Source organism: Vespa velutina, chromosome 1, assembly GCF_912470025.1.
Source record: "Vespa velutina chromosome 1, iVesVel2.1, whole genome shotgun sequence".
NCBI classification, from domain to species: domain Eukaryota; kingdom Metazoa; phylum Arthropoda; class Insecta; order Hymenoptera; family Vespidae; genus Vespa; species Vespa velutina.
In genome coordinates, this window is record NC_062188.1 from 18,239,334 (window position 1) to 18,251,833 (window position 12,500).

The 12,500-nt window shown below is 25.3% G+C and overlaps 1 protein-coding gene across 6 annotated transcripts in view; it reads right to left on the reverse strand.

Moving 5' to 3' along the window:
- Positions 1-12,500, reverse strand: part of LOC124957546 (G protein-coupled receptor kinase 2) — a 27,008-nt gene that overhangs the window by 5,754 nt on the left and 8,754 nt on the right. For all 6 annotated transcript variants that reach the window (XR_007103661.1, XR_007103662.1, XM_047514560.1 and 3 more), the window contains one exon: positions 1-56. This exon is cut by the window's left edge and continues 40 nt beyond it. Coding sequence is in view for 4 of the 6 variants with exons in the window: in XM_047514560.1 (XP_047370516.1) it covers positions 1-56 (56 nt within the window). In the remaining 2 variants the exon portion in view is untranslated. The remainder of the gene's footprint in view (positions 57-12,500) is intronic.

The following is a 12,500-nucleotide window of genomic DNA, read 5'->3' on the forward strand; positions in this document are numbered from 1 at the left end:
AAACTGAAGTATCTTCCGCCATTTCTTACTCTTTCCTTTGTTGCTGTCACCACCGCCTAAAAAAGAAAGAAAGACAGAGACAGAGGGAGATATATATATATATATATATTAAAAATAAAACGATTAAAAAAGATACATGAATAAAAATAAAAATTATAAAATACTCTCGATTTTGAGAATCAAATTATTAGCCAAATATTTTTGATTTATTCGAATATTGGAAATAAGAGATCTTGAATTATCTCAAGAAAAAAGAAAAAAAAAAAAAAGAAAAAAAATAAAGTAAAAAAAAAAAAAAAAAAAAAAAAAAAAATTGCAAAATTTCATAAAACTCGCCGTCAGAAAATATTTACGATTTATTCGAACATTCAAATGAACATCGACGTATGCATGCACGTATAGTTCGGTCTTATATCGAACGTTATAATAATCTATAACTATAATAATCGACAAACTAATCGGAATACATGGTATCGACGTTGGTCGAACGATGGCGGTGGTTGAGGCGTGCCACGGGTCTCATCTGGGAAGGCCGTAATTACTAGTTTCGTAATTAGCACAAAGTGGAAATAACGTTGGGTTTAATATGACGTCCGATAAATGGACTCAACTATTAATATGTATACCGTACACAGACGTACATTTTACAATCTTTCTCTTTTAATAATAATAGCACTTCGTAAATTCCCCTTCTTCTCTTTTCTTTTTTTTTTTACCTTCTTTTGTGTCTAGTATAATCGGATTAATGAAATCGCTTTTTCTCATTCGTCGTATTTTTTTTTTATTTTCTTTTTATTTATTTTTTTTTTTTTTTTTTTTTAATTTTATTTTATTCTTCTAAACGACAAGCGATTATAGGCTTACACGAGACGTTCGATATTGAATTTTTTCTTCGGGTTTATTTAATATTTTTTAACAGATTTTATTCTTCATTCTTCTTTCTCTCTATCGTTGTATAATAATTTTATTTTTAATTTTTCAACTTGAAATGAAAAGTAAAACGAGAGATGCCAGGCGAATAATCGTTTTGATATTTATGTTTATTTCCCCCTCCCCCCCCCCTTCCATCTCTCTTTATAAATTTTTACAAGAATTCCAATCAAACAACAATGAAAGAAAAGCTCGTAATATAATATTTGATTTAAACAACACTTTTTTTTTTATCTTTACTTTTATATGAAAAAAAAAAAAAAAAAAAAAAAATCTGAATGAAAAAAAAAAAGAAATAGTAGACTGAATTGTCAACAATTGTTTTTAATTTATGTTAATTATATTCTTTTACATTTAATTATATTAGAACAACGATGAAACGAAGCTCGTAATCCAATATTCGATAAAGTAACTGATCAAAGTTCCTCTTTGAAAAGCACTATCTCATCAAAATGAATATATGAAGGTCTTCTAAATCATTTAACTTTTTGGATATACATCACAAGCGGTATTACGTTTTATACATAATATAATTTGAATTCAAAGTACTAAGGTGAATTATAAAAATCGATTAAACTTTTAAGAGATCTTTTAGGCCAATTACAATTTCACATTGTAAAATTATAAGCTATGACTTTGTAAAGCGACTAACAGCAATCCCAAAAAAAAAAAAAAAATCTATAAAAAGAATACTTGATCTTTAATATCTTAGGATTAAAATCTTAGATCTTAGGATCTTTTGGCCCACCCTATATCTTTCATATGATTCGTCATAGAAATTATAAAAAAATTGATGACGTATTCTCCTATGACTCTGAGATCATACCAACGCATATAACTTTCTATATATTATGTGACCAACGTTCATTCCTCTATCTTTGCAATTAATCTAAATGATCGAGTAAAACTATAAAATAATTAAGTTCTTATTAGATAAATTCAGAAAATGAATCTAATGAATCTAATGAATCTAAATTGTATTGCGAATATTCTATTCCGAAAAATTTCTAATCGACATATGATTATAATAAATTAATAATAATAATAATAATAATAATAATAATAATAATAATAACAATAATAATAATTATAGTAATAACCAACAATAATAATTTATAAATATAGAAATTTTAATATATATATATATTTATTCTTTATTTCTAAGAATTTCTAATCCAAATATATATATACATAAATGTTTAAATTTTAATTATTGTTTTTATAAATATAATTTTGATCGATTTTCTAAAAATTTCGAATCATACTTTCGAACACTTTTCGGTTTAATGTCTAATGATATTTATCCGATATTTAATTATATTTATACATTTATATATACATATATAAAATTGATAATTAGCATGACATATATATACATTCTATACAATTTTGAAAAATATAAAATTTGGTAAAAAAAAAAAAAAAAAGAGAAAAAAAAAAGAAAAACAAGGAAAAATTGAAATCATTGAAAAAGATTTCACAATGCAATTTGAATTATCCATCAAAGCCATTCGATTCGTGCGTATAAAACTTTCATATTCGTAAAATATCTGGATATATATAACTTAACTGGTTTTCGATTTCAAATTGAACACGTTCTATAGAAATCGCATTGATGACGTTGAAAGATTTTATCGATACGCGTGTATGTGTATGTATATTAAATCCAAACGAAATAACTAACATACATAGATAGAGAAATACACACACACACATCACATATACACACATATATTATACTTATATACATATAGATATGTTATTATCGAACAAGAATCACGATTTTCTTGGATATCTTTTGAAGATTTTGTCGATATCGATACTTCTTCAAGAAGAAAAACGAAGAAAAAGTAAAAGATTCTAAGAAATAAAATGAAAGAGGAAGAGGAAAAGAAAAAGAAAATAAGAAGTTGAGAGAAACAAAGAGAGAGAAGAAGTTGAAGTTAAATTTAAAGGCAAAACTTGAAAGATGTAAATCAAACGTTCGTTCAATTTCTCGAAACATTTATCACTTTTGTCTCGTGCTAGACATCAATTAGTAACGAAATTGCCATTTCTTGTAATAAAAGACATTATTTTCTCTCTCTCTCTTTTTTCCCTCTCTGTCTCTTTATTTTTTACATGTTTTTATTTTTTTTATTTTTTTTTTTTTTTTTTTTTTCAGTAAAAATGTAATAAGAAAATAAGGAAAAAGTGGATAAAATTGAAAAGAAGAGAAAATAGAAATTGGATTCTGCGATATTATATAAAATGAATAATAAGAAAGCCAAAGACATAATTTATCTCTATCTTTCCCTATTTCATACACATAGAGAAAGAGAGAGAGAGAGAGAGAGAGAGAGAGAGAGAGAGAGAGAGAATATTTCTCAATATTATATTCGAAAATTTCCTTTGACTCATTTTTACCGTTCTAATGTTAAACATTTTTTCCAGCTTTTCTGTAGCAAACGAAATGCGAAGAAAAGCGGTCGCTCTACGTCATACATATAACCATGTAGTAGCGCGTTAGATGCGCGTGTATATATATGTATAGTGTATGTGTATATATAAATTTCATTTAAACTTTTCTCTATTTCGTTTCCCCACGCTCGTTCATTTTTCCTCTCTCGCAAGTAGTATATCTTCCTCGCTCGAGCGACGTGTCTCGTTCGATTCATTTTAAATGCGACACGAGACGTACCCAAAGAGACATTTATTTCTTTCTTTCTTTCCTTCCTTCCTTTCTTTATTTTTTTCTTTCTTTCTTTCTTTCTTTCTTTCTTGTGGAACCGACAGAACGGCGACCACGACGTTTATTGAATTTTTAGTTCTTTCCATCTTTCTTTCTTTCTTTCTTTCTTTCTTTCTTTCTTTCTTTTTGTTTCTTCCTTCCCTTCTTTCTTTCCATCTTCCTTTTTTTCCTCCTTTTTATTTACTTTTTTTATTTACTCTTTTTATTTACCCTACGTTCCTCTTTCCTTCACTCTTTCGTTCATCATTAAATCGAACGTAAAATTTACTATGAAAAATCGATTGATTGATTTCAATTAAATTTGAACTAATCCAATAATAAAATTAATATTAATTACGTATGACGGAATAGTTTGGTTTCACGTTTAAACGAAAGAATAATTTATTCGATAATGATGAAAGTTATGGTTAAATTTATAATATGATATTTGATATGACATTAAGTATGACTATAATGAACAACATATTTTTTATATTCAACTTAATATAATATAATATATCGATATAATGATACTTTCAGTACAATTTGCGTATGGTACATACAGTATCATTATAGTGAGGAATACATTTATATAACGAGACAATATGATTACTATATTCAACATGATTATATAAAAATAAGTATATAATATCGAATAGTATGTATCGATGTAAATTCTTCAAAAAAATTGTACTACTTAATACAGGATTAATATAATAAATGACTTATATTATTACTCGCCTGTATTTTTCTTTTTCTTTTTTTTTTTTTTTTTTTTTTTTTCATATAATCTATGAACAAAAGAAAATAAAAGGAAAAAAAAAAAAGAGAGAAGAAAAAAAGAAATTTATCGATCCGACACTTAAATTTCTGCCCAAGACTCTTGCCCTCCTTTTGAAGAAATAAGAACGACGCGCAAAAAATAAAAATAAATAAAGAACTAAAAAGAAAATAAATTTAAAGGAGAAATAATAATATAATAATGGTTATGCGCTAAAAATAGAAGTAAGGAAAAAAATCTGATGGAAAAGAGAGAGAGAGAGAGAGAGAGAGAGAGAGAAAGAAAGAGAAAAAAGAAAGGAAGGAAAAGAAGGAAAAAATAAATAAAAAGAAAATAAATAAGTAAATAAATAAACAAATAAAAAAGAAATTTGGAAATGCGATCCTTTTTTCTTTCTTTCTTTCTTTCTTTCGAGTCGAGAAAGAAATGTAAGATTTCAATGATTGAAATCATTTCACCCTCTACCCCTTCTCTCTCTCTCTCTCTCTCTCTCTTCCTCACCTCCCCCTCGTCACGACTAAGACGATAATGATTTTCACGGAAATGAAAACTATTCATTGTATGTATGTATGTATGTTGTATGCATGCATGTATGTATATATATATATACATATGTAATTACATATGTAATTTGTACATATGTACTGATGGCTTGTGATGATGAATGATTAATTCGTTCGGGACACGCCAGAACTTGTTTTTTCTCTCGTTCAAACATTCCGTTCATCTTCCGCGTAATTGCACGCGAGATACTATGTACACATATGTACGTATGTAATATGTACTTATGTATGCATAGGGTGGGTCAAAAGTTCCTAATTGAGTCAAAAGTTTCCTCGATGGTATTAAAGACAGATTAAACATTTATTTTACCAGTGTTTATCTTTGAATTTTATATATATATATATATATATATATATATATATATACGTATATAAACGTTATCGTTTATTAAAATAAATTTATACTAATTGTAAGAAAATTTCTTATAACGCTAATATATATTTATCAAGTATAAAAATATAGTTTTTCTTATATTTTTATTAGATTTCCTTTTTTCTTCTTTTGATTTTTCTTTTCTTTTCTTTTTTTTTTTTTTTTTTTTTTACAGACCAATCTTTCTTTCTTTTCTCTTAAGATTATAAGCTCAATTGCAAGTCTTAATAATGTCTCCAGAATGAGTGATTAATTTTTAAGATTCAATTAGGAACTTTTGATTCACCCTATATATATATATATATATATATATATATATATATATATATATATATGTTTGTATATATATATGTATACAATTAGCAAATGCAATCGTAAAAACTGAGAAAATTGAAAAGAAACTTTTTCCGATTTTTTTCTTGTGGAACATTTGCATTAATGGTGAAACTTTTGCATTAATGAGAAACAATGATAGATAGATAAGTAGATAGATAAAAAGAAGAAAAACTTTAAATAATCATTAATATTTAAATGATAAATTAGAAGAACATAACGATAAATAAATCGATATAATTTATATACAAAGTTAATCCACAAAAATATGAAATAATTGAAGGATTTAATTTAATTATAAATAAATTATACTTTTCAATGATGAATATTATTTTTCATCATATTTAAAATCAATCGTCTTGGAATATACGTATATAGAATGGGATTATAAATGAAGTTTAAAAAAAAAAAATCAAAACTCGTTTTTATAACGTTGCGACGGAATGTAGTATATATATATATATGTAGACTCGCTGACTCAACGAGTTTACGTTCGCAAAAAAATATCATTTAAAGGTAGTTTTCTTTTTAAAAAGAATTCGGATAATGATTTGAACAAATTTTTTATCTTTTCTAAATGCCATCTAAATATATTTTTTTCATTGTAATAATGTAAATACAAATATATTCATGCAGCATTTAAATAATAAAAAATTTAATTTCGGTAAACCAATATATACGAAATATAATTTATAAATATAATTATATATAAATAGTTATTATTTATATATCTGATATATCAGATAAAATAGGATAGAATATATACAATAGCATAAAGATATATATGATTAGGATAAAATAGAATATATATATATATATATATATATATATATGTATGAATAAATGAAATATTGAAAATGACTTGTAAACAATATTAGAAACTAATTCGAAATTGGTATAATAATTTCTATCAAACTTCGAATTGGAGAACTCTATGTCAATTTAAATTTGGAATTGGACAACTTTTTGCCAACGATGTCAACGTCAACGATGACGACGATGACGACGAAGTTGACGACGTCAACAAGAAATAAGGTTTGCTAGCGAAAGGAATAATTAACTTGTTACTTGAATGGCTCCGCGTTCTTACATAATTTACAAGCGGTTCATAATACGGTTCTCGGTCGAGCTTCACTCTCGTATTTATACAGTTTACCAAGGCAATGTGATTACAAGGCCATTGACGTCGTTGGGAGCATCTCACGCAAACCCATTTACCTACTTTTCCTTAACACGCGAATTCCTTGTTTTTTCTTTTTTTTTTCTTTTTTTTTTTCAACAACCTAACTTCAGATCTTAATTGTCATTGTGTGCTTTATTTTTATTTATTTATTTTTTTTTCTTATCATTAATCGTCGTTGGCATGAAAAAAATCATTGACCGATAAAAATACATATAGAATATTAGTTACGAATAGTTGAATATTATTACGAACAATGTTAGGACTCTTCATTTCTTTCTTTCTTTTTTTGTTTTTTTTTTGTTTTCTTTTTTCTATCAATTGTTCTTTAATACAAAAATTATCGATCAATTAAAATCAATTAATATATACATATATATATATATATAATATATATATATATATATATATATATATATATATATATATATATATATATATATATATATATATATATATATATATATATATATATATAATGTACAAAGTTGTTATAATTTTATTATATCGGAGTCTTGACTTTTATTTTCTTTTTTCTTTTTTCCTTTTTTTTTCTTGTCAATCGTTCTTCATAACAAAAAATTATTATTAGCTGATAAAAATTGATAAAATATTTATAATAATAGGTATATGAAGTACGGCGTTACTGTGTAAAATGTCAGAATTTATGTATTTTTTTCTTGTTTCTTTTTTTTTTTTTTCATAATCTCCTTTCTCATTCTTTTGGTTAGAAATAAATTTGCATATCTACCGGATAAATTTTATTGGAGTAACGAGTCCAAGGAATGTGATATCTCTTTAACCTTTTAGAATGAACTTTTAGCTCGAAAGATAATGCGAAACATTAAATATTACAATGGCATGAGATACACCGACGATCGGTCTAACATGATTTCTTCCTTTTATAATGCTAAAGTAAACTTCGAACATTAATTCTTAGAATAGAAATGTATGAAAATTTTAGTTTTCCTTTTATCTTTTTTTTTTCTTCTCTCTTTTTTTTTCTTTTCTTTTTTTTTTAATGAAGACTTCTCTTTATTAGGAAAGTTAAGTTTCTATTTCAATTTTCATACGTTTAAATTATACGATATCGAAAAGAATCTCATAGAGATGAAATTTTCACGGTCTAAAAGTCATTAAAAATTTTTTAATTAACGAAACAATAACAATGGAAACGTTCCGATTAAACAAAAAAGAAAAGAAATAAAGTGCATTTTTTCAACAACTTTCATAATTCATATACGTTGATTATTCGATACAGAAGAAAATTTCTATGAGATTAAATTTTCATGTAATTTCGATTCGATTTCTCTCGAAATAACGGACATTAACGTTAAAGATGTTTCACTTCAAAAAGATCAAATTTCTTTGAGACGAACTATCGTCGATCATACGTTGTAGAAATATCAAAGTTATTAAATTTCCTATTTATATTCCGATCGAAAGAAAAACAAAAAAAAAAAAAAAGAAAAAAAAGGAAAAGAAAAAAAATGATCGAATTTCTTTAACATATATATATATACATACATATATATTTTTTTTTTTAATCACATAAATTACCCTTATTAATTAATTATAGAAATAAATCTCGGCGATATTGAATTCGTCGATGTATTATATATATATATATATATTTCGAATTCGTTCTTTCATCTAAACTCTTTGGTACTTGAAAGTTATTTTCAGCATACCTTTCATAACTCTCTACTAGCATTTAGTTCGAAAGGGACACTCCAGCCTCCCGTTAGAGAGTTTTACGATCGTGACGAGGAAATAGATTACGAAGGTTCTTTTTGAAAACGTTGTTTTCATAACTAATGCAATCTCAATATGTCAGAGAAAGAAAGAAAGAAAGAAAGAAAGAAAGAAAGAGAAATAGAGAGAGAGAGGAAGAGAGAAAGAGAAAGAGATACATACATACATATATATATATATATATATATATATATATATATTTCTGTGGCATTTTCTTAGTATGGCTCTTACACTCTACGATGCTTTGAAATGGCAAATACTTGGTTCTTTGTGAGTGAAAGATTCCTCACATTCGTTTCGTAAAACGTTTTAATTGCAAGATAAAACTAAAAGGTATCCAGCATCGCTATCTTTTACACGGTAATCTCTCACACCTCGAAATAAGTACATTTTCTTGTTCTCACGCTAATAATTGATTATAAAATGTTCGATCTTTATCATTGATTATTAATGACAGTCTTAAATAATAATAATAATAATAATAATAATAATAATAATTCAATCGTGATAAATATTTAAAGAATATTTATTTGTAACGAAGAAAGTAATTTTATTGTTTAAATAATTTCTTTGTCATGTTATTTTAATCTTCATGGTTAACAAATAAAAATATTTAATCATTATCATCGACTATAGAATAACAATGTCAAATAATAATAATTATAATAATAATAATAATAATGAGCAAGATGATAAAGAAAATATTTAAAGAATATTTATTTAAAGAAAAGAATTTTGTATGAACTAATATAATCGTAATAAATTAATGATCGAGCCTGAAGAAAATATTTATTTAAACGGAGGAAAGAACTTCGAAAGAATTCTTTTTTAATTCTAAATATATATATATATATATATATATATATATATATATATATATATACATGTATATATAGCCATGTAATATCGTTCATAAAATTGTTCCTTAAAGGCATAATTTCTTTCTTTCTTTTTTTTCTTTTCTTTTTTCTTTTTTATGTTTTATCAAACGCCACCATCTTTACTTCCCTCCTTTATTTCTTACTTTTTCACTACTTCTACACTTTCAACTTATAAAATAGTTTTCAACTTCTTTACCCTTTTACAACCTCTTGCCTCTTTTATCCTTGGAAGGTTAAATTTCCAAGTCGAAGTTATTCCCAAAGGACATTCTGCCATGCTATTACCTACTCGAATACTCGAATTCTCGTGACAACGGACCATAGGGCAAAGTTTTCGTGCAGTTAGGTATTTAAATATAAATATCTAAAAGGAAAATGAAGCAACACGTTGCAAGTTATAAACTTTTTCTATTTGTCAGATTTAAAGGGACAAATAGAGAGAGAGAGAGAAAAAGAGAAAGAAAGAAAGAAAGAGAAAGTCTTATTAAACTTTGTTCTTTGTATTCCCTAAACTAATAATACTGATAATTGAAATATTAACTATTTAAAAAGAAAAAAGAAAAAAGATATTTTAATACTCTATAACATTATGTAATATACATACAAGCACACGTACATGCACTTTCAAGTGTTACGATATTAATTATATTATGTAATCATATTTATTAATTAATATAACAAGTATATCCTTTATACGTATTATGTATATACATATACATTAGGATATGAGCCGTGCTATATAAATTTATAAATTACATAATTCTTTCTTTTCTTTTTTTTTTTTTTTTTTCTTTTTTTCTAATGCGAAGAAAAATTATTAATTTGACGGCATGATATAAATTTATTCTCTTTCCATTTTCTTTTTTTACATACTATATATATAAATATATCTTTCGTTTTTCATTTTTAAGGAAATTACATGCGTGAAAGGAAATGCGAGAGACGTATCAATTCGTAGAAGATTGACTCGACGATCACAATGCATCGATCGGTAGTGAAAAGCCCCAGTCTTTTAGAATGAAATTCCGCAGATAAATGGACTCGTCATGAGAACGAAGATGGATACGTAAATGTACGTAGAGACACCTACGTAAATCCATGGTAAATCCCAGCGTACGTTCAATCGCGAATTATCGATTTCTTGCAAGCTAATAATACGCAAATCCGCTTAGTTCGGACTATTTTCTAAAGCGATGTAGAATCTATGAATAATATGTGAAAAAGCAGAGAGAAACAGAGAGAAAGAAAGAAAGAAAGAAAGAGAAAGAGAGAGAGAGAGAGAGAGAAAAAAAAAAAAAGCAAAATTATTTTTTTAACAAATGTTTTATGTACGGATAAATTTTCTTTTTGGTTCTATTTTTTCTCATTTTTTTTTTTTTTTTTTTTGTCAAAAATATGATATTAAAATTAAAATATAAGTAATACGTAGAAAAGTAAAGATGATAAAATGAATAGAATTTTTAAACAATTTTTTTTTAAGAAACTTCTCTATCTACACACACACACGTATATATATATATATACGTGATTTATTATCAAATCGATAAAATAATTAGAAGCGCGCTCGTTATTATTCGATCATTTTGCAAATCATCCATTCTACGTAATTCATATCGAATATTTTAAACGAACAGATACGTTTACATTTCAGCAACGCAACGCAACGATCGATCAATTCGTCGTTCCTTCCATTAATACACCCGTCTAACAATTTCGTTTAATCGCTAATGTCCATCGGTATGAATATGAAAATGTTGTTTTATACGTTCACGTTCGTGAGTTATCAATAACGTCATTTTGTATTATCAAAGGAAAAAAAAAAAAAAAAAAAAGAAAAAAAAATAAGGAAAAAAACACACGTCATTAGCAATTCGTTTGATATTTTATTACGAGAGAATTGACGTGTCTATGAAATTATGTATAAACAAATCGTTTAAGTGCATTAAATAATAAAGTATATTTTATATATTTATAGGAAGAGAAGAAATTGTTTAAAGAAGGAAATAAAATAAAATCTTGTTGATTTCGATTGTTTGGAAATTAAACTAAATTTGTTAAGGAAAGGTATTTGAAAAAAAAAGTTTTGTTTTGTTTTGTTTCTTTTTTCTTTTTGTAATTTAAATACTTCGAGATTATAATCGAAATTATGATTGCGTTTGTTAAAATTTTTAATTAATATTATTATTAGCACAGAATTAAATTAAATTTATTAAAATGGAAAATTCTTAATTTAAATTGTTTAGAATTAAATTACAACTTTGTTAACATTCTTAATTTATTTTTTTATATTATTCGCGGGAGATTAAATTAAGTTTATTAAGAAAAAATTCTTAATTTAAACGGTTTGAAATTAACCAAACCCTCGATCCCTCTCAATCCCTCTTATCACCCCGCCTCAACTTTGTAGAAAATTTTTAATTGAAATTATTTAAAACTGAACGATCCAACTTCGTGCACTAACACACTTAACTCAAATTATTTAAAATCCAATTTAATAAATCCGATCTAACTCTTTCTTTTATCAATCTTTATTCAAATCATTTAAAAAAAAAAAAAATTAAATTAAATGATTTATAAATTCTTAAAAGAATTTTTTAATCGAATAAACGATTAAATTAAATATGAATTCGTTAAATTAAAATTATTGAATCAATAATAATAATAATAATAATAATAATAATAAATTTTGTTGTGCCTGTGAAGTGTAGAACACCACGAATCAACTTTGAGCTCGATTGAAACAATTTGCTCGTTACATAATTCATGAATTTTACTTTTTTTGCTTTTATAATGACAAAATTAGAAATGCTAATTTCCAAACCTACTGATTATTATTTCCTAGGCTTAAAAAAATATATATACATGACATTGTTTTAAGAGTCAAAATTATTCCGTATAAATGAGAATTGTTCAAGGTGCCTAAGGTGTTTAAGTATAACTTAAAATTATTTTTCGAGATGTGCACAACTAGGAATAATAAGACAAAATAAAAGA